At 59.5% G+C, this 22,490-nt stretch overlaps 1 protein-coding gene across 1 annotated transcript in view; it reads left to right on the top strand.

Moving 5' to 3' along the window:
* Positions 1 to 22,490, top strand: part of CAPN5 (calpain 5) — a 53,590-nt gene that overhangs the window by 2,987 nt on the left and 28,113 nt on the right. The window contains exons 2-3 of the mRNA XM_014855809.3: positions 11,586 to 11,829; positions 18,889 to 19,020. Coding sequence (XP_014711295.1) covers positions 11,665 to 11,829; positions 18,889 to 19,020 — 297 coding nt within the window. The 5' untranslated portion in view covers positions 11,586 to 11,664. The remainder of the gene's footprint in view (positions 1 to 11,585; positions 11,830 to 18,888; positions 19,021 to 22,490) is intronic.

The following is a 22,490-nucleotide window of genomic DNA, read 5'->3' as shown; positions in this document are numbered from 1 at the left end:
CCTTTCCCTGCTCACTAAAGGCAAAATGAGCCAAGTCCCTTTGGGCTGCTAATCCAGATGTTTCAGGAAGCCAGCCCTCGGGCCTGGACGCGGGAAGTTGTGGAAGCTGAGCATTTGCTGCTGTAGTGGCCTGAGTTACCGCTCCCCATTCTACTTCTTCAGAGATGGGTTTCTAGGGCCCCCCAGCTTTCTGGGGGAGAGGGGTGTAAGGGTGCCCATGGCTGAGGCTCTGCTGGCCTGTGGGTGTGTGCTGTGGTTTTCTGCCATAGTGGGGCATGTGGCCAGCTGTGGGAGAAGTGGCTGGTGGCCAGAGCAGACAAAGTCCATCCATTGGCATGCAGCTGACCATCACTCTCGGGGTGTGCCAGGCGATGACCACAGGAGCTTGTAGCCTGGGGCAGAGAGCCTGCTGGTCTGCCCAGCCAGCCCCCCGTCCCAGTGTAACTTCTGTCATTCAGGGTGAGGTGGGACCCAAGTGGTTTGTCACTAATAATGGTGATTAAGACATCGAAGTTTGGGGCGACTTTTTCTTTTACATTGGAACAGTTCAGGGAGGAATAACTTCATCCTCACTCACTCACTGACTTCCTGGAGCAGGAGAGAGGCTGGAGGCCACGTACCCACCCTCCCTGTTCGTCGCGAACAGTATCCGTTTCCTATTGCTGCTAACTTACTGGCTTAAAACAGTGCAAATTTATTCTCTTAGAGTTTGGGAGGTCAGCAGTCTGAAATGAGTCTGATGGCGCTAAAATCAAAGTGTTGGCAGGCTGGTTCCTTCTGGAGGCTCTGGGGAGAATCCCTTCCCGTCTCTTCCAGCTTCTGGTGGCTGCTGGCCTTCCTGTGACCTCGTCACCCCATCTCTGCTTCCCTCGTTGAATTGGAATTGCCTTTTCCTCTTCTAGAGTCAGACCCCCTCCACTTCCTTCTTATGAGGACACTTGTGATGAGGTTTAGTGCCCACCTGGATCATCCAGGATAATCTCCCATCTCAGGATCCTTAATCACATATGCAAAGTCCCTTTGACCTTATAAGGTAACACTCACAGGTTCCAGGGATCAGGACGTAGATATTTTTGGGCGGCCAATATTCAGCTACCACAGGTGCCAACTGCAGCCTCCTTGCAGGCTCCATTCTCAGGGACCTCCTCCTCCCGGGTGCCCACAGCCGCTGGCTTCCCCTGTGAGGTCACCCTCTGTGTCCGCCTCCCCCGCAGCCTAGGAGCTTTATTGGGCCGAGCCTGGGCCTGCTGCCCCTCTGGCCCCGGAGCCCAGCCTGAGTCACGGTAGCTAGAGCTCAGCAGTGTTTGGCAGGGGGGATGTGCCAGCATGTGCCCATGGGTCTGCCTGACAGCCAGACCCCATCCTGCATTTGACGGCGTGTTAGGCCTTTCGGAGTGGAGTGTGGCTCAATTCAGACATTCTTCAATAAACCCAGTGCTGTGCGGGGTCGATCCCCACCATCACGCTGTGAGGGCTGGGGCCCAGCTGGGAGCCCCATCGTGCGGATGAGAATACCAAGGCCCGTTGAGGCTGAGTCCTGCCTGGAGCAGAGGGGTGCGAGGGGAGCATGGGGTGGGCCACCTTGGGCCAGTCGAGCAGAAGACCTTCATTTTACAGATGAGGACTCTGAGGCGCTAGGAGGTGACTATTTTGCCCCTCCCTGGGCCTCAGTCTCCCCATTTGAGGATGAGGATGTGGATGGGACATGCTGGGGCTCTGCATCCTCCTCTGCCTGGGCACAGGGAGGAGGAAACATTGGTATTCAGGGCTGCCACGGGCAGGAACATGACATGGTGCAGAGCAGTGCCAGAGCATGGAAGTGCTGCCAACACACCGCTCACCTGGAGACCTGGTTGTCGTCCTCTGAGGCAGTGAGCCTCCCGGTGCATCCGAGGCAGAGCCCCCAGCCAACCCCCAGGGAGCCCCAGGCCTGCCTGCTGTAGACCCCGCCCCAGTGTGGGTCTCTGTTTCATCCCACGGCCAAGGCCATGCCACACGGGCCCTGCTTCCCTCAGGGGCCGTTCCTACAGGCTCGTCCCCCTGCCTGCGTCCTGGGTTCCTCTCCATCGGACCTTCTTGGGAACTGTCCACTCCCGAGATCTTGGCCTGGCTTTCAGGGGTGCCATAACCCAGCAGTGGCCGGATCTCTATGCTAAGCCCTTCCTTCTTCCCCGTCCCCTGCACGCTGTCCTCCAGACTCGCCTAAATGGTTTCTTCCTCCCAGAATGTTCCATTGTCCTCTGAACATTCCTCATCCATCTCTTGACATCACAGTAACCCTTTGAGATCCCTCCTCCGCGAGCCTTTGGTGCCACGTCTGGTGAGTGACTGCCCTTTGAGGGCAGATCCCAGCCTGGTCCTGGGGTCGCAGTCTCTCTCCTCCTCCAGCTGACCCCTGGCCAGAGCCCTGTCTGACTCCTCGCTGTCCCCTTGGCCAGGTGCAGAGCAAGCGTGGGGGCAGCTTGGATGGGGGAATGCACACTGAGTGGGACTGCCAGGGCCTGGTGGGTGGGTCGTTGTCTCTGGCTGAGGGAGCAAGTGGGCCGGGCCGAGCAGAGCCCTGACTTGAGACAGGCCCCCGGCTCAGTCGTGAAGGCATCTCTTCCCTCTCCTGCCCCTGGACTTTGTCGGTCCTGTGAGAACAGGACAGCTCCTTTCTGAGGTTGTGCAGGAGCATGACCTAGGAATTGAGCCTCAGTTTGCCAGTCTGAGAAATGGGCACCATCTCACAAGGTTGCCCACCTTGAGTCTTGGAGGCAGGTGGTGCTGGGGCAGAGACTGCTTTGCAGGAAGCAGGACAGGAGGCACTCCTGGTGACAAACCCTGCAGATTGGAAAAGAGCAAGAAGTGTCCCACTCCCCACCATTCAGTGGTGAGAACCTGCAGGCCAGAGAGGGCAGGCACTTGCTTGGGGTCACACAGCGCAGTGGAGCTGAGATGGCTTCAGTGACCTGATCAAGTCACATTTTGTCAGCTTGTTTCCCCTGTGGGGAGTCAGCAGCACCTGGCACCTGCAGCTCCAGATGCTTCACCCGCCCCCAAGAGGAGAGAAGGGCTTCTGCTGGGGGCCCTCAGCTGCATGTGCTCCTCTTGCAGCACCTTCTGGGCAGGACGTAGTGCTGGCCTGGGAGCTGAGACGGGTGACCAACTGCCCTGGGTATCTGGTGCTCGGGACTTTCAGTGCCACACCCACTGAGCCGCTTGCCCTGCCTGAGGCTGAGCCTTGGCCCACCGCCTGCCCAGGGAAGCCCCCGCCCCAAGAGCAAGGCCGGCTTCCCAGCTTCTTCCTGTCCCTGCCCACGTCCCATGGGAGCCCAAGCTGGAATGACACCTTTGGAGGTTCCTCTCCCGGAAACACCCAGCTGACTGAGGCTTCCCGGCCCCTCCTCACAACACCCTGGGACCGGACCCAAGTCCCAACGAGGAACAGCTGTGGGGCAGAGGCCTCGGGACTCAGCCAGGCTGCACAGACAACCGGCCCAGAGGCTGGCTTCTCCCTCAAATGCATGTCCAGGGAACATCAGTACCCCAGGACGACTGTCGCCTGGGACCAGCGAGAGACCCTGAGCCCCGGTTGCCTGACCCTGCCCCTCAAGTCCACTGTGTTTCCTAGTAGGCGAGCCGCTTGTCGGGTTTGTGTGTGAGCAAGAGCCGGTTCCATCTGGGTGGAGCCTGGATTGGACACGGCCAGAAGCGATAAGGCGGGGGGAGGAAGACAGACAGGATTTCCCAGCCCCAGTGCCAGCCTGCCTGGCACTGGGTGGAGTGACTCACTGGGCCTGGCCCCCCAGCTCTGCTGCCGGAGCCCAGAGCCCGAAACCCCGGTGGCCCCAGCCCAGCTCTCCCTCCTCACACTCACCACCCCCCCACCATCTCCTCCTCAGGACACAGGCCATGGGGGAGGCAAGGTCCTGGAGGCCACATTACACCCACAGTGGCACAGAGATTCGCAGTAAGCGTGTCACTGAAATGGTGGCTTGTGGGGCAAGAGGAGACTGGGAGTGAGGTATGGGATCGAGGGGTGAACATAGCAACAAAAACAAAACCACATAAATAAGCAGGCAGTCACCAAACGTTGAGGCTCTGCCCTTTCCAGGCCCTGCTGCCCGTGCTGCACGACGGGTGCCCGCAGTGGAGTGTGGGGGATCCTAGCGGCCCTCCTGCCTTCTCCCTTTCTCCCCCACAGCTGGCTGGCCGCCAGGTAGAGTTGAGTCTCCTTTCCCTGCGGCGCTGGAACCTCTGCTCACCATTCACACGTGAGCGTGCCGGCTCAAGTCCTACGGCCTGCCTTCTGGTTTTTCTGCTCTAGTCTTGTCCTTTCCAGTGTGTTCTCCATGTGGCAGCCAGCTGGATCTCAAGTCCCTCCCCTGCCAGCCTTCCCCGGCCCCCCGACACCTCAGGATGGAGCCCACTCCCTGCCCCTGGCGTTCCAGGACCTCCGGCTGGGGTCCTGGGTGTCCCCCTGCCGTCAACTCCACTGTGGCAGCTCAGTCCTTTTCCGGAGTGCCGGGCCCGCCCTCGGGTCTGAGAGCGTCTCCTGGGGATGGTCCCTGGCTGGCTGGCAGAGGAGACCTTGGACCTCCAAGATTGGGGTGTGGGGGCACCACCTTCTCCTTGGTGGACCCTCTCTTGGACTAGGGCACCCCAGGGATCAAAGCCACAGTGTTCTGAGAGGTGGAGGTGGCTCGCAAAACGTCACACTGCCTGAGGTGACAAGGCCAGGCCAGGAGCAGTGCTCTGACCCAGCCTGGGGCTCCTTCCCCGCTCCCCTGGGTGCCAGGTAGGTCCCTCCAGATGTATGGGATCCAGCCCGACAGGCTAGAGCTGTGGAGGGCCCAGAAATGGGGGGATCAGGGTCACCAGAGTCAGCCAGTCCTTCTTCCCAGGGCCACCGTGCTGGCTTTTTTGGTTTAACTGTTTATCGAAGGCTAACTGACCTGCAGAACAGCGTGCAGGTCGCGGGCTGCAGCTCAGCGATCCACCCATGTAGCCGCCACCCAGATCGAGAGGCAGTGTTAACAGAACCCAAGAGCCCCCGTGCCCCTTCCAGTTGCTCCCCCCAAAGGAGCCGCTCTCCTGCCTTCTGTTCACTGGAGATGGGCTACGCCTGCTTTTCAATTGTATATAAATAGCATCGCAGTTTTGCTTCTCTGGTTTAATATTTTGCTTGGGAGCTCTGTCCGTGGAGATGCGTGCAACAGTTGCTTGTTCAACACTCCTTACATCGACACGTTTATCCTTTCTTCTGCTGGTGGACATTTGCATTGTTTCTGATTCTCACCTCTAGCAAATACCACTGCGCCAAACCTTGTACATGTATTTTGCTGAGTTTATGCACACATTTCTGGTCAGTGTATACTTCAGAGTCAAATTACTGCATAGTAGAGTACGTGTTTGTTCAGCTTTAATAGAGATGGTGAAACGGTTTTGCACACTGATTGTATCAATTTACGTTCCCACCACCAGTGTAGTGGCGCTCCGCTTGGGCGTGTGTGTGTGTGTGTGTGTGTGTGCGCACGGTGCTGTTCACTCTATTTTTATTTATTTATTTACTTACTTACTTACTTAGAGGAAGATTCACCCTGAGCCGACATCTGTTGCCAATCCTCCTCTTTTTACTGAGGAAGGTTTGCTTTGAGCTAACATCTGTGCCCGTCTTCCTCTGTTTTATACATGGGTCACCGCTACAGCATGGCGGCTGACAGGTGGTGCAGGTCTGTGCCCAGGAATTGAACCCGGGCCGCCAAAGCAGAGTGTGCCAAACTCAACCATTACGCCATGGGCCAGCCCGGTGCTGTTCCCTTTAGCAGTTCCGGGTGTGGGTGGGGCAAAGTGTATCTCATGGTGGTGTTAATTTGCATTTCCTTGATGATTGTGAGGTCCAGCACTTTTTCTTCCTATTTATCGGCCATCTGGACGTGCTCTTTTCTTTGTTTTCTTCAGAGAGCCTTGTTGTTTCACCTTTGGGGTCTGTGTGGAATTGTTTCTTGTGGAGACTGGGAGATCGGAGTTAAGATGAATCCTTTTCCGTCCGGATGGCCAGTCGACCCAGCACTGTTCATTGAAAAGACCGTCTTTTCCCCAGGGCACTGTGGCGTCACCTTTGTCCTGAATCAGGCGTCCTTGTACTCGTGGCGTCTTTCTGGGCCTTCTGTCCTGCTGTTGGTCAGCACGTCTGCCCTGCGCCGGGACCAGCCTGTCTCTGTTCCTAGAGCTCTTTGACAGGCCTTGTGAGCGCCAGCAGCCATCAGCTTGTTCTTCTTCAAATGGCCTGGGCTCTCCTTGGCCCTTGTGTGCTGGCTCCATCACCCCACCCTTAGAGCAGAGCCCCCACCTCAGAGAGGTAAAGTGACTTGTGCCTGCTGTACAGCTCCAGAATGGGGTCTCGGCCCCTTCCTCAGCCGCCCCCTGCCCTCTGCGCCTTGGTGCCATGCTGAGGCTGCTGCCTTCGCCGCTGGGAACTTAGCAGTTCTCTTTAAATCAGCTTCCTTTTTCCTTAATATTTCTTAAAGGAAGCTGTGTGTCTGCTGTGAATAGAAAGTCAGTATTACTTCCTACACATACAAGGTAATTGAAGAGTCTTAAAAGCAAAAACAACAGAAAAATCCATTCAGTCCCAGCTGGGTGCTGTTGCTCTGGGCCTGAGGCTGCTCCTCCTTTGTTAGGTAGGTGGGCAAGGCAGGGAGTTCTCCTTGAGAGAGGCGTGGACGGGGAGTAACTTTCTGGCTGACTTCTTTATTGCCGCGTCAGTATACCCAAGAAAATCATCACAATACTAACCCAGGCCCTGCTTTGGGAAGCCCTGGTGTGACGTGGAGTCTGGAAGCTTGGGGTCCACCTAACAGGCTACAGATTTGGGACACATTCCTTGATGTTCTTGTCTACAAAATGGGACTGAAACTCTGTCTCCCGTTTCTCCCTGGCCGTGGCAGCTGGAAAGGGTCGCTGGTGTCAGCCCCTCCTGCAGCTGGCTCAGTGTGGCCTGCTACGAGATGAGCCCTTACTCTGCCATGTGCACAGCCGGGCTGTCCCCGCCACCTCCAGTGGGTCCAGGGAACAGCAGACTATGCCACACCCTCCTGAAAGGAGGGACACACCATTTCCAAGGATAGACAGAGCTCCCATAGGGCAGGCCCAGGGCAGATGCCGCTTTCTTTCTCTGCCACCTTAGAGGCTGGAGCTGGGTAAGGTTGATAACAGCTCAGAGGGGTTAGCTACTTAACTCAAGACACACAGCGCCAAGTGGTGCAACTGGAACTCACACTCAGGTCTGACTGACGTGTTGGAAGGCTGGGTTCTCCGAGCTCCCTGGCCAGCATTCCCATGCCCTTGTTCTGACCCAGGTCACGCCCCTGTGCTCAGTCCACAGGCTTCACTCTGTCAGGCTGGGTCTGAATTGCCTTGCACTTTCCTGCCACTGAGCCTTTGCTTGGGCTGTTCCCTCTTCCTGGAAGGGCTTTTCTCTCCTGAAGGACAGGTGACTTCTGGGGCCAGGCCTTTGTGAAGGCTTCCTGGCGCCCCTCTTTCTGGAACCTCTGAAGAGACACATGTTCCATTCTGCCCTGTGTATGCTGGCCAAACTAGCCAATGAAGTTCCTTGGGGACAAGAACCCTGAGTTGTTGGAAGCTTCCTGGCAGGGGTCTGGACACACTGTAGATGTGCCCCAGATGTCGATATTGACCTCCCGCTGTTCTGTGCGCCGGGGTCTCATTTGACCCTCCCAGAGGCCCTGGCACATTATCTCTTCCTTCCAGACAAGGACCTTGCAGACCAGAGAGGTGACGTGGCTTGCCCTGGGTCACACAGCTGAGGGGACGTTGGGGAACTAAAGCCAAGCCTCCGTCAGGAGCTGGAGCAGGGCTGGGCCGCAGTGGAGAAGCGAGGCTGCAGGGGCACCTCCCTCGCACGGCAGGGTGTGGGCCGGGGCTGTCCCCCGCCATCAGGAGGGGGTGGGGAGGAGAGGAGAGGCCAGATCGGATGGGAAGAGGTGGGCCCTGGCCCTCCGGAGACCTGAGAGCGGGCGTGTCTCTGACATGGAAAGCTGATCCCCCTTGGCAGCCCGGCTGCCCTTTGAGCCTGATTTTGCCATCCGTGAAGAAATTCCTGCTGTGTCACCTTTGTTGGTTCATTCAACACGGATTTACTGAATCCAGCCCCCAGTGTTGGACCCTAGGAGTAGAGAGAGGAGCTGGACTTGGGCCCTGCCCTGGAGATGTGTGGGTGGGGCTGGGAGACCGACAAGTCATGTGTAGCTGGGGTAGAACATGACAGGCTCTGCCACAGGGGTTCCAGGATGGTGTAGGCAGAGGGAGGAGATGTCAGGGCAGGTGGGAGGTACTTGGCCTCCCTCTGAAAGGTGACCAGGAGTTCTCCACATATGGGTGTGGCGGGAGCAGTGTGTGCAAAGGCCCTGGGTAAACAGCTTTAGGGGACTGCAAGGAGCTCAGAGCGTAGAAGCTTAGGCCCAGGGGGGAGAATGGTGGAGGTGGGGTGTAATTGGCAGGGGCGGAGGGAAGAGGGCAGGCTGATGGGCAGCTGGGAAGCTCGGTTGTCCCGTTAGTGCCCGGCTCACACACAGTGTAACGATGTTCAGAACACGGAAAGTGCCACGGCTCCAGGCTTGGGCCCAGACAGGAGGCGCAGGGTTGGCAGCCAGCTTTCTGACTCCTGGTCTGTCCATGGCCTTCAGTGGTTATGCCTGGAACCACAGGGAGAGAGCAGAGCTCAGAAGCTGGGGACTCTGTGACCCCACGGGGGTGTTGACCCCATGGATAGAGTGGGAGGTGGCCTTGGGGCAGACGGAGGGTGCAGGAGGGCAGTGAACATGAGGTGCAGCCTGTGCAAAGGCCGGGGGCCAGAACAGTCTGGCATAAGGAGGTCAGGGTCAGCCAGGATGGCAGGGGTGAGGCTGGAGGATGGCTGAACTGGGTCACACCCTCAGCCAGCCAGGCCTGGCCCAGCCGAGCTTTCCCCTCTCTGCCTCAACCTCCCTTCTGTCCTGCCAGGAGCCTTGGCCTCTGTGTGGCCTGGAGGGCAGCCCAAACCCTCCTCCTCCACCTGCCAGGCTGTGTGACCTCGGCCACCTTGCTCCCCCTCCCTGGCCCGCTGGGCTCTGAACACTGGAATCGCTAGAGCTGATGTCTGGGCTCCTGCCTTCAGCTCCTTTGATTTAATTCTTTCAGCTTAAATTGCTTCCTGAGCAGGTCCTGCCAGAAACCGTGATGCTAATGACTCTCCTGGGTGGCTGTGTGCCAGGAGCCCAGGGGCTGGCTCTCCCAGCTCCCCTCTTCTCTTTCCCTCAGGCCCCTAACGCGAGGAGGGTGGGTGGGAAGGGGCAGGGTTTTTGGCTTTCCTGGGCAGAGGGAAGGCCAGAGAGGTTAATTGGTTGTCCTGAGATCACACAGCAGCTGAGCAGGCCCCGTATGGATGTGGGGGCCGAAGATGGAGTGGCTGTGGGTCCAGAGCTGGGGACAAACCACTCTCAGCCCCTCGGCAGCTTCCGTCCGTCTGGGTCCTACACTCACCACCCTTGCCCTTTCTTGCCACCTTCCCTTCCTGCTTCCCCCTTCCCTGTCTTTCCATTCCTGAGGGAGGCTGGCTCAGCCCGGTGTGGGTGGGGTGAGTCCCGCCCTGCCGTGCTTCAGGGTCACCAGGACAAGTTGGAGGCACCAAGGTCAGAGGATGTGAGTTCGAGTCGAGACTTTGCCGTGGAACTTGGGGAAGTCGCCTCCCCTCGCTGAGCCTCAGTTCTCCATTCTGAAAAATGGCAACAGTGAAAGGCCTACGTGTTACTGTTTGCAAACTGCACGCAAACCTCTGGCTGGGTGGTTTCCCCAAGGCGGGTGCTGGAGGAGTGAGGGGCTCTCTGGGCAATGAGAGGCGGTTCATCCACTTCTCTTCTCCTTCTTCCCTCTGGCCCGCTTGCAGTCTCCTCTGCCTTTGGTTAATTATGACGCATCCTCCAGTTATTGAAGCAGCATTGTTCCCATTGTGGAGATGAGACAATGGGGACTCAGAGAGGTTGAGTGACTTGTTCTAGGCCACACAGGAGATGAATGGTGCAGCTGGGACCAGCCCACATCAGTCTTACTCTCAAACTCGTGTTCACCCCAGAAGCCAGCCTGCCTTGCCTCGGTTTCCCTCAGCCGGGCTGGGAAGTTGGGGCCTGCACCCAGGCAGGGTTGTGGAGTTGCTCTGGGCGGGCCACAGGGTGAGTGGACTGGGGAAGTGTCATGCTCTGCCCGCAGCCCAGATGGAGCCTGCGACACGGGGACAGAGATGGGCTGTCATTTAGGTGCCTGGCTGTCAGGGCATCTGTCAGGGTGTCCGATGCGTCAGGCCCCACCAGCTCCTGCTCCACCCCACCCTCCCCTCCTCCAGCACATGAATACAAGGTTCTGGATGCTGGGCTAGGGACCACCTGGACCCTCCGGGGCTGAAGGGAGGATGCTGATGCGTTACAGCCACCTCCTGTGTCGGGCTCCCTGCCAGAGGCTGCGTGTGCAGGAGGAACAAACCAAGTGCACCCGGCCGTCTGGGGCTCCTGGTCTGATGGGTGCTTGTGGTCCTGTCCCTGGGCTGGGGGATGGGGGAGGTGTGGGAGCAGCTGAGTTCATTTGGGATTGGTGTCTGTGAGGGGCCCGTGGTCCTCATAGGGAGGGGGTGGGCCAGTCGGGGGCCCAGAAGAGGGGTCCAGGCTGAACACGGGGATATGGGGTCATCAGCAGGGGGGTGGTGAGCAGACCACTGGGCTTGCTGCAGCCTCTGGGGGACCCCGAAGGAAGGAAGGTTGGAGGTGGGAGGGGTCAGGAGCAGCCCCAGAAGCCCCTGCAGCCCTGGGTGGGGGCGGCTGTGGAGGAGTGTGGGACGCCCACGGTCTGCGAGGCTGTCGTGGGAGAGCCGGGTTTAGGGGATTGGGAGGTCATGGGTCGGGGTGGGGGGTCTTCAGGGGAATTAGGTCAGTGGGATTAAGGAGCGATGAGAGCGATCCCTGTGGAATTGGAGACGTTTATTCCAGAAGTGCCGCCAAGAAGGCAGTGCTGGAGGGAGGGGGCAAGAGAATGGATGTGAACGAGCCTGGAGGGGGCGCCCGGGTCAGGGGTTTTCCACACCGGGCGGGAACGTGTCGCTCTAGACTGAGGGATGCGATCTGGAGGAGAGGGACTTGGTGACAACCCTGCTGCCTTCCTGTGGGTGTGACCCCAGCCCGGGAGCTGCCGGTCACCACTAGTCTGATTCAGCCCCGGGGAGGTCTTGGGAGGGCTGGGGAAACAAAGGAAGGGAGGGGCTGAGTCCCCAGAGTGGCCCCGAGCACCACTGTGGTTGTGCCCTCGGCCTGTTGGCCTGCTGACTGGGCGTTACCTCTAACCATCAGAAATGGGATAATTCAGGCTGAGTCAGGCCAGTCGGTTCTTATCTCTGCTCTGCTGTGTACCAGCTGTGTGACCTTGGGCGGTCCAGTTCCTGGCCTGTGGGATGGGGATGAGGATGCTCCCTTCATAGGGGCCCAGCAAGGGAGCACCCAGGGAGCACCCCACTCAGCGTGCCGCAGGGGTGATGATCTTCTTGCCTTCTGTCCTCCCAGGGCCCCCTGGAGCCGCCCACGTACCCACTCAGCCCTCCGCTGCCTCGTCTCCGCCTCCCCTCCCGGGACAGCGGCCACCATGTTCTCGGGCGTGAAGCCCTATGAGAACCAGAACTACTCGGCCCTGAAGCGGGCCTGTCTGCGCAGGAAGGTGCTCTTCGAGGACCCCAACTTCCCAGCCACCGACGACTCGCTGTACTATCAGGGTGCCCCCGGGCCCGCCGTCAGGTGGAAGCGGCCCAAGGTCAGTGTCCGCTCCAAACTGGAGCTGAGGCGAGCGGGCCCAGACCCACCCAGTCTGCGGGGAACAGTAGGGTGGCCGGGAGGGGTCATCCCGAGGCCCCAGGTGGCCGAGAAAGTGGAGGGGCTGATCCTGGGCCCTCTTGTGCGGGGTTTGATCTGGATGACGAGCCAGGAGAACCGGCCCTAATCCCGTGGCCGCCATGCCCAGCCAGGAGCGCCCCCGCCCCGGGCCTCAGCCCCCTCACGGGGAAAATGGGGCCCTCTGCCCTGCTGCCCTCCTCCCAGGGCGCTTTATAGGGTAAAAAGGAGATGATGTGGGTGTGACCTTTTCTTAGAGAAACGTAGTGACATTCAAGTAGGAGGAATTTACTTTGCTGTTTATTGTCCTAATGATTTGAAATGGTCATTTGCTGTAAATGAAAAGTATTTATGATGATGATTCATCAGTAGTAATAGTAGTAAAAAATCATAGTACTTCATGGAGTGCTATTGGGGTAATAGTACCTCATGGAGTAATAATACTTCATGGAGTTGTGGTGAGCATTAAGAGAGATGATGCACGGAAGAGTCCAACTGGCGCCCTGGTTTGGGCAGCTGTCACCATTACTACCGAGAATGGTGAGTTATTCTGGCTGCCCCCTGTCCTGGCCTTGCTCACTGAGGCTAGAGTGTGTCTAAGAGAAGTGTTTGGCCTCGTGGTGTGATTTCCTCCTCTTTAACCCCAATTCCTGAGTGTGAGAGTGGGTGCCTCTGGGGGCCTGGGTGATGGGGACGCTGTTGGAGGTCAATGCCCAGCCCCCCCGCCCCCAGCCTCCAAGGCCCTGCTGGGGACACTGTGAGAGCTGGCTGCACGGGAGGGACTTCAGTGCAGGAGACCATCCTGTCTCACCCGAGGTGCTTGGGACGGGAGAGACTCCCGCTGCCCAGGAGTCAGAGAAGGCATCTCAGAGTTGATGGGTGAGAAGGCACAGTGTGAAGGGCTTATCTGGGACGTGGCAGGCGCATACGCTGGAGGGGAATGAGGGGAAGAGGAAGCCCGGGGCCCAGGGTCAGCAGAGCGCCCGTGGCTTGTGTGCTCGGAAGCGGGGTGTGACAGGGAAGCAGGGTGTGACAGGGAAGTGGGGTATGCCAGGGTCGGGTTTGCATTTTACAAACTTCCCTCTGGTCCCCGGGGTGCTTGGGGAATGGGAAATTTAGATCTCGTGTTCCTCCACTAGGCTGGGTCTCAAGTCCCTTCCTACTCAGAAGGCCCCGTGTCTTTCCTCGGACTGGGGTACTTGAGAGGCAGGGAAACTGAGGCCGAGAGGGCAAGGCATGTGCCCCGCCTGCCCAGCGAGCAGGTGGCAGGGCTGGGCTGGGACCCAGGGGTCTTGCCTCCCAGCTGAGTACCCTGCCTCCCTGGGCCCCACTCCCCTGCCCCAGATAAGGGGTCCCTGGTGCGTCTGACCTCAGCCCCGAGCTGCCCCTGAGCCGTGCCAGGGTCTCCAGAACCTCCAGCCTGGCTGCCAGATTCCTGCCTCTTGCTCCCCACCCCGCCCCGGCCCTCTTCCGTCTCCTTTGTCTGGTAGATGGGGAAGGAGACCAGCCTCAAAGGGCCTTTGTGAGGCCTTGGGTGTGGGGAGGGGGTACTAGAGCTCTCTGCCCTCCTCTCTCTCCACCCCCTCGCTGCCCGAGTCCTGACCCTCCCCTGCTCTCCGGTCATCACCCAGACACTTCAGACCCCTGGCTCTGGAAGAAGCCTGGTGAGGCGTGGCTAGGGAAGGTTGGATTTGGTGCAGTGATAGGAAATGCCAGGCTGGCTGGGCTCAGCATCCCCCTGCTGTGTGACCCTGGCAGAGTCACCTGCCCTCTCTTGGTCCCTTTGCCTGCCGATTCAGCAGTCCTGCAACGCCACCCTCTCCTTCACTGCCTTCCTCACTAGGCTTGGTGCCTTGTCCTTTCTAGACACTGAAAGAGGAGGAGCAGAGCTGCCCCTGTCCAGGATGTGGAGGCCAGTGACAGATGGCGTGGGGTGGCGGGTGTTGAGAAGGGGACGTCTGAGGGGGGCCCAGGGATGGTGGGGGATCCATGCCGGGTGGGGAGGCAGTTCAAGGCCAGGCACGGCTGAGCCGTGTTGGATGAGGAGGTGACACGTGCAGACCAGGGTGTGATGGGCGGTCCGTGAGTAAGCCATGTCAGCTGGGTGGTGGCAGGGCCAGTGTGCCGGGCAAGCCCACACTCAGCTGATGGGATGGGGGTTGGTGGAGCAGGAAGTCAGGCTCTGCTTGTTTCAGGCAGGTAGGGCGCGTCAGGCCAGTGGGGTGACCATTTCCTCCCAGCTGCTTGGCCCTTGGCCAAGGAGATGGAACTTTGGCCCCAGGCAGCTGAGTTTCTGTGGAATGTCACTTTCTGGGTCTTGTGACCTGACTATTTACAAACAGCAAAGAGCCAGCTTTCCCCACCGCCCAGGAGAAACCTTTCTTCACCCCTCTCCACCCCACCCCAGCTCCTTCCCTTTAACTTGGTCCGTACTGTGGCCTCTGTTCTTGGAGGAGTTCCTCAGCCAGCCTCCCTGGCTGCTGGCCCTCTTCCTTTCTCCCAAAATGGCAGGAGGAGGCTAGTTTTTGAGCCAGATGCACTTGGCCCTGCCTTACGGGAGGTGTGACCTTGAACAAGTCCTTCCCCTCCTTGGACCTCAATTGCCTCATCTATAAATGGGGAGAGTACTTCTTGCTGGTCCTGGTTTCTGGAGGCTGAAATGACTTCGAGGTATCTGTGGTGTCAGATTCACGGGAGGCAGATGACAACCTGGCTCCCCTCTCTCCCCGACCTGCCCCTTGCCAACCCTGTGTTGGGGACCCAGAGCCAGCCCTGCCTGGGAAGGCCCATCTCTTGTGGACTCTGCAGGCGGGCCAGGCCTTGTCCACTTCGGGCCCCATCTGGCACCTGCCTCGGGCCCACACCCTCCTGCTCCCCCAGGCTCATGGTCTCTCTGTTCCTTCCAGTTCAGTAAACATCTGCTGGCCTCCCCCACAGGCCAGCCAGGGAGATGAGGGGAGACAGGGACTGTCACAGGCCTGTGACTCAGGAGGAATCCCCAGGCTGCGGATGTAAGGAAGGGGGGACTTACTGCCTCCCTCAGGCCCAGGGCCTTAGTAGGGGTCTCCTCTCACCCCTGTGGGGGTACCCCCACACCCCGCACTCTGCCTCTCCCCATCTCTGGAGATTGGCCTGCAGGGCTCCTGGTGGAACCAAGGAGGGCGTAAGTGGGGCTCCTACAAACAGACGTCAGTTTTGGAACCTCCCAGGCTTCTCCCAAGGTGGCCTGGTGGTCCCCAGCCTGTGCCCGGGGCTCGCGCTCATCACACCAGCCCCTGGAGAAGGCCCCGCTGCATGGCCGTGCTGAACAGTAGGCCCCTTAATGCCACGAAACAGGCCGTTGGCACCGAGGCCAGCCATCTGGGCCTCTGCCCTGCGCGGGAATGATGCCCTGCGGACATGTGCTCAGGTGGCCTTGAAGGACCGGGTTGCCGGGAGGAGAGGGGAGCACAAGGCAGGCCAGGCAAGGAGGCGAGTGTGTTGCAGAGGGGGTGGGGCACAGGCTCTAACCCCTGAGAACGCTGCCCTTTCCTGCTGCTTCCTTCCTGGGCTCCGGTTCCCCAGCTCTCTGGTTGATCCCTGTTGGGATCTTAGATTCCAGGAGGGAGGTGATGGGGTGAAGGTGGATGGATGAGAGAGTGGGAGGAGGGGGTGGGGGCGGGGGAGGATCCGCTCTCTTGCTGCATTCCTGTTTGCACCCTGGGCCCAGAAACCTGAAGTTCTTGTTGTGCTCCTGCGGGAGGTGGTTACGGGCTGTGACCTGTGTCTGGTGGAGCTGGTCTGACGGGCCGGGCCGAGAGGGGCCGAGAGGTGAGAGATGACCACAGGTGCAGAGGGCTGTGCCGACATAAGGGAGGGTCACCTCCCAGCTCTAGGGGATGGCTTGGCCCAGGGCTCATTGCAGGCACCTGTCCTGTCCGATCCTGCTGGCCACTCTGCCCTCCCGTCCTCCCAGGCCTCCTGCCTGCAGCCCCAGTGGAACCTGCCAGGCCTTGTTCCTGACCCTGGAGATAGGCAGAGTCGGCCCGGCTGTGCCCTAGAGCTCACAGGCATGGACAGTGATGGAAGGGAGTGGGCGGCTGAGGGCCCAGGGGAGGAGGGTGTCAGGGGTGTCGTCTGTCTTGAGGCTGTGACTGGATCCCGCCTTGGGGGCGATGTGGAGTCCACATTCCCCTCTAGAGTCTCCTTGCCCCCCTGCCCTCTCCATGCCTGCTCTGCTGGCGTCACTGCCTCCAGGCAGCCTCCTCGGATCTCTCTCTGGGCTCCAGCTGTCACAGCTGTGCTTACACAGAGGGTCATAGTCCGACTCCTCCCCCTCGAGGGCCCTGCCTGTGGCTGGGAGCTTTCTGACTAGCTCTGTGCTCTGCCTGGCCGATCGCCCAGGAAAACTGGAAGGACAAACACCCTCCAGCTGGGCTAAGGACAAGTGCAAGGGACAAATGAGGGAAGTATGGCTTGGCCACTCATAAATCTTAGCCCATCTGGAGGCTCTGGAGCTGACTGTGTGAATTTGAATCTCAGTTCACCTTTTCTTGTGTGGCCCTGGGCAAATGACTTACCCTCTCTGTGCCTTGGTTTCCTCGTCTGTAAAATGGGGACGGTAACAGTGCCCATCTCACAGGTTGTTTTGCACAGGGCCTGGCACACAGCAGGTGCCCAGTCATCAGGAGCTGTTTCTATGATTGTTCCCTTCTGGGTGTCCTGAGGTGGCTGCTGGCCCCTAGGCAGGCCCCAGGTGCCGCCAGCCTCGAGTGGTTTCTCTGGGTTTGGGCTGGTGGACTTGCCCCTCTCCTGGCCGTGGGCACAGGCTCAGACTGCCCTCTCCGCTCTGCTCCCTCCCAGCTGGCAGGTTTGCCCATGGTCCCTGCCCGCCACAGGGAGTCAGGGCAGTGCAGGGCCTGGAACCCGGACTCCCGCCTCCTGAGCTCAGTCTGTCTCTCAGGGGCTGGAGAGGTGTCTGGGTCAGAGCCCTGTTCTGGGGCCATAGGGACAGGCTGGGATGCTTGGAGCTGCCCACAGGTCTGCCCTGGCAGGGCTGCTCAGTGTGGAGGAGAGCCCTGGCCGGGAGCCCAGCAGACCTGGGTTCTGGCCCATCGGTCCGCTCACTTGCCTTGTGACCTTGGGCATCACTGACCCCTCCTGGGCAGCATCCTCCTCTGTGGAATGGGGGTCCCTGTCCAGGGCCCTGGTGGGAGGATCTGAAGGGGAGGGGTGCTGGGAGGTCACCTCTGCAGACCCTGGGGACACCAGGTGGCAGCTATCTCTTCCCATGGTGGGGATGAGGCTGGGGTCCTCCAGATAGGAAGCCCCCTCCACCCCCGTCCTGTCTGCCCTTCCAGGACCCAGGGAGGCAGATGCTAAGTCATGGCTCCCTGTGCTGGGCTGGGCGTGGGCCAGAGCCTCGGGGAGGAGATAAAGAGGGTGGAGGGGGGGAGGCAAGGCTTCTGCCCGGGCAGCTGCTTCCTGAGGCATGAGCCCTCCTCCGGCCCCATCCGCCCCGCAGCCTCTGTGACCCGGGATGATATTACTCAGGCATCTGTACTCTGAGGAGGCTGATTTACAACTTGGCCGTAGGGCACCTGAGGTGCCACCTGGAGCTGCTGGTGCCCTCAGGGCAGTTCTGGTCCTCCATTGGGCCCTCCAAGACCATGGTTTTCTCAGGCAGATGTGGCAACAGGAGTCCCAGAGCCTTTGTGAGGACTGAGAGCCTTTTACCCCAGTTTCTGCTGCTGATTGCTCCCCCTCCATGATCTGTGGTGTCCTCACACAGCCCTGCAGGGATAATAATCTACCTCCCTTGCACAGGTGAGGACACGGAGGCTCAGAGAGGTTGAGCCGCTAGCCCAAAGTTGCACCAGTAATAAATGGTAATAATGGGGAGCAGGAATTTGCGTTTCTTCTTCCTGACTCTGTTACCCTCTTCTGGCTGCCTGCGGTAGAACCTCAGTAGCTCTGTTGTGATTGAACTAGCTTGAGAGCACTGGCTGAAGTGGAGGCAGGCCCCTGCTGTGTGGCTGGGGCATGTTATTCAACCTCTCTGGGCCTCAGTTTCCTCACCTATAAAATGGGCACAGTGCTGACCTCTCAGGACCATGTAAGGATTGATCATGGTGCCAGCAGGATGCTTGGCACATGGAAGGCATGTCTCAGGGTTTACCTCCCCCCCACTCTCCGTTGTGCCCCACCCCGGGGAGCGGTCACTCTCTCTCAGCTCTGTGGAATGAAGATGCTGATGGAAGAGGAGGAGGGGCCTGGGGCAGGCCTGCTGGACACAGGGGGACACGTGCATGTCCTAGAAGGGACCTGGATTAGGAAGAGGGAAGGGAACCACCTTCACGCCCAGCCCTGCCCCAGCCTGGCCTGTTGGGCCCACCTTGGGCACACAAAGGGCACTCCCGGAGCACTGGGGATGTCTGCTCAGCTCTGCTTTGCATTTGCTTGCTGTGTGCCCTTGACAAGTCACTACCCCTCTCTGAACCTTCATTCCTCCTCCATAAAATGGCATAACAACCTCGCACTCCTCAGGTGGGGTGAGGGTCAGATGGTACAGCCCGAGGATGTGCCCACACGGGGCCTGGCACATCAGTTCCCTTCTTCGCACTCATCACATGTCATTTTGGGGTGTTTCTGCCTTGCGCCCCCTCCCCACTTCATGACCATGGGCGCCTGAGGGCCGGCTGAGGTGGGCATGCCAGGCTGCTGGTGCTGGAGAATGATGGAAACTGAGCCCTTGCTGGGCAGGGAAGACCGCAGAGGGAGGAGGAAGGCGGGGGCCCAGGGTCCAGCCCCCGGAAGTCCTCCCACAGTGCTCGTTCACCCATGAAACCTTTGGCACAAGAGCAGAGTTCCTCAGCCAGGGGAGGGGGAGCGCGTGAGGCAGCACATGTCTTTGAGGAGACCGACTGGCCCGCGGGGGCCCCCATCCACAGGGGGAGGTGGGCGGATCTCCGCGCTGACCTGAGGTCTCTTGGCTTCTCCGCAGGACATCTGCGAGGACCCCCGCCTCTTTGTGGACGGCATCAGCTCCCACGACCTGCACCAGGGCCAGGTGGGCAACTGCTGGTTTGTGGCGGCCTGCTCGTCTCTGGCCTCCCGTGAGGCGCTGTGGCAGAAGGTGAGGCCTGGGTTGGACAGGGGTTCTGGGGAATCTCCCCAGATCGGGGAGGTGCCGCCTGAACGTGCAGGGGAGACTTTATGGAAGCCTGTGTGGGGATGGGGTGGGGTGACCCCTGGGCTCCCCAGCACTGGCTGAGCATCAGAGTCGCCTTCCCCTCACCTGCCAGCTTAGGACCCCTGGGTGGGTGCTAGGAATCTGTATAATTCCCAAGGGGATTCTGATGTGTCCCCTTCCCAGCTATCAGGGGCCCATAGTGTCCCTGGAGCTGCTTGGCAGGATACACACCTGTGAAATGTGGATGCTGCCTGATGCTACTAACTGGGGCCCAGGAGACCCCTGCCAGCACCCGCTGTGTGACTTAGCCAGTGCTTGACCTTCTCTGGGCCTCAGGTTTTTCACTTGTTCAGCAGGAGTGGTCCAGGCCATCCTGTTGCATGACTCATGGTTCCAGGCGGCTGAGGCCCTGGACCAGCGCCACAGGGTTTCTCGTGGAATGGGCTCTGGTGCTGACATTTCGCCCTCTTGTGGCGGCACTCGGCATTGCAGCCTTTAAATCCGACCCTCAGAGCTCCCCTCCTGGGGAGGCAGGGAGGCTGGAGTAGAGGCTAGACTTCTGTCTAAAGAATTATTGACAAGGACTGCATCCTGGTTCCTATGCCAGCAAATGCAAGTCATCTTTCTCATGTCTGCGCTTCCTGCTCTTCCTGTACGGGGCTAGCATCCTATAAGAGCACTGAGCATCTCAGTCTTACCGGCTTGATTTGAGCCCCAGCCTCACCATTCGGTAGCTATAATTAGCCTCAGGTTATTCATTGGAAAAATCAGGACATCAGGTAGCTCCCCCTCGGGGAGTCGTGAGGGTGGAACGAGCTGCTGTATTTGAAGGGCCTTGCACAGCCTGGGGCTCAGGGACGGCGGCTGCAGCCGCCGGTGTTAGGATAATTAGTATTCATAACGTAATGAGTGTTCTTGTGCAAGCAGGGTGCCAGGAGCACCGTGAGATCGTTCTCCTCTGAGACATCCTGCAATCATCAGAGGGAGCTCTGCCCTTGGCCGAGGCTGGGACCATGCTAGGGGCCCTGCTCTCATGTTGTCTGAACAGGAGTGTGACCTCTCAAATCCACCTGGGGTGGGCATCCCCGGGGGCCTGGCCCCTGATGGTCCTGTGGGGGTGGGGTAGCTGCATGCTCCAGGGCCCTTGCAGAGGTCACTGCGGCGGCCTGTAGACGTGGGTAGTCATGGCATGTCTGAGCTGGGAGGGCCTCGGAGAGCCACACTTGGGATCATTACATTCGTGGGCCTCACAGCCCAGAGAGAGTCGGGGCCAGGAGCTGTTCTCTGGATGTGGGGCTGTCATCCTCCTACTTCCAGGCTCCAACCCCGTTCTCTGAGCCCAGAATAAGGTGCCCCTGCCTCTGAGCCCCACCCCCAGCTACGTCAGGGCTCAGGCTCAGGCCAGACGTGGCACGTGGGAATCCTGTGGGGTTGGCCCCACGCCTCCCACCCTGCCGTTTAATTGCTGTTTATCTGTGGTCTCTCCTCTTGAGATGAGCTCCCCCGGGCAGAGCTCATCCAACTTATGTCTTCCTGCTGAGCCCTGCGGAAGCCTGGCATAGAGAAGGCTCAAGAAAGTTTCGAGAACAGAGCCCCTCCCCAAATCGTCAGATCTAGCCACTGGCTAGCAGCCCCCCAGCCACCTTGCTGCCCCAAGCCTCCTGGGGCCTTCAGTGGGGCCCGAGCCAGGCCCACGTGTCCCCTCCTGGGAATGGGCTGTCTGGTCATTTGTGTGTCCTGCCCTGGGCCTGGCCCTGGGCTATCCCCTGGTGTAGTTCCCCATCTAGCAAGTGGATGAAGGGGCCCAGGATCTGCAGGCAAGAGAGCTGTCATTGATGCTGTGTGACCATGGGCAGGCCTGTGTTTGTCTCTGGGCTGAAAGTTCTTCTTGCAGGGTTTCGGGGCATCTGGCCTGCCTGGTCTGGAGGTGTCGACGGCTGCGAGGCTGGGTCCCCGGGGAGGCTGGGGCACAGTGGGCTGCTCTTGGCTCATTGCGCTCTGCCTTCTGCTGTGGTGAAGGCCCTGGGTCCCGGCAGGAGGCGCAAGGCCCTGGGGGGCTCATTACTGCGCCTCACCTCCCGTGCTGTCCCTGCTGACTGGCCCTGTTTGTTGTCACCCCTCACTTTCTGGGCCCGTTGCTGTGCGGGGCCTCCCCTGCCCCACCCTGTTCTCTCCATGGAACTAGGGTGCTCAGCCTGAGCTGCACCCCTGCTCCCCCCTTGCTGGTCGTGTGACCTTGGGCAGGTCACGTTGCTTCTCTTGGCCTGTGTGTAAACCTGACCTTTCCAGTGCCTGGGGTCATGGGGGGATTAAAGGAGCCCGTGGAAGGCAAGCCCTTGGCCTTAGGGCCCTCTGCACGCGTTAGAGCCCCTCCTGGCCCTCCTCTGGGCTCCCCGCCTCTTCCTCTGTTCTGCCAGATACCTCTTGGCAGTGGGCCTCCCCTCCTATGGGACCCTGCGGGCACCTTGTGGTCTCCCTGACTTGATTGTACCTCCCCTGCGGGCAGGGCAGTGGACTTGAGGGAGCCAGGTTTTGTGGACCAGAAATCAGGATGTGATGGTAGGTGGAGCATTTGTCATCAGGCCTGGTCTGGCCCAAGCCAGGTGAGTTCACCTCCCCAGAGCCTGGCGCAGCCCTGGGCATGGGCACAGGCCGCTCCCTGCCCTGAGCCACAGGCTGCTCGGGCCCAGGAGGAGTCGGCTGGGCCCCTGGCCGGAGGAGAGCAGAGTGAGCAGAGTCCCCCGAGCGCCTGGATGTCCGAAAGCCAGTGTGGGGGTGGGCAGTCCTGGGCGGGGCCTGGGGAGGCGCCTGGTGGCAGCGCCGGCTGTTTTTTACTTTAGGAGGTTTCCGGTCCGCCCTGCCCCTGTTGTGTAAGCAGTTCACGCCCTTTAGCTACACAGCAGTCCGTTCAGCACACGGTAACCATTCTAGGTACTGGGGACGGATTTGGAAAAGTCCACAGTCACGTGAGGTTTTGATTATCTGGAAACAACCAGTGTTAAGGGTTTTCTGTATTTCTTTCTTGTGTTTTTTTCCATTTGGGGTTATAGAGGTGTTTTTTGTTTGTTTGTTTTGCTGGGGAAGATTCTCCCTGAGCTAACATCTGTGCCGGTCTTCCTTTATTTTCTATGTGGGTCACTGCCACAGCATGGCCACTGACGAGTGGTGTAAGTCTGTGCCCGGGAACCAAACCCGGGCCTCTGAAGTGGAGTGCGCTGGACTTAACTACTAGGCCTCCAGGGCTGGCCCCTATTTTGATTCTAATACACATTTTTGCAATCACTTATGCAGGTTTCCAGCTTGCTTCTCTCCTCTCTGTTCATTCCTATGTCCAGCTTTTCGTGGGCCTTTCCAGGGCGTCTGGTGGCTGAGCAGAGGCGGGTGGTCGGCAGTGGGCCCAGCCCCAACCGCAG

This window comes from Equus asinus, chromosome 20 (assembly GCF_041296235.1).
Source record: "Equus asinus isolate D_3611 breed Donkey chromosome 20, EquAss-T2T_v2, whole genome shotgun sequence".
In the NCBI taxonomy this organism is placed as follows: Eukaryota; Metazoa; Chordata; class Mammalia; order Perissodactyla; family Equidae; genus Equus; species Equus asinus.
Note: the sequence above shows the minus strand (reverse complement) of the source record. Positions and strands in the feature narration are given on the sequence as shown.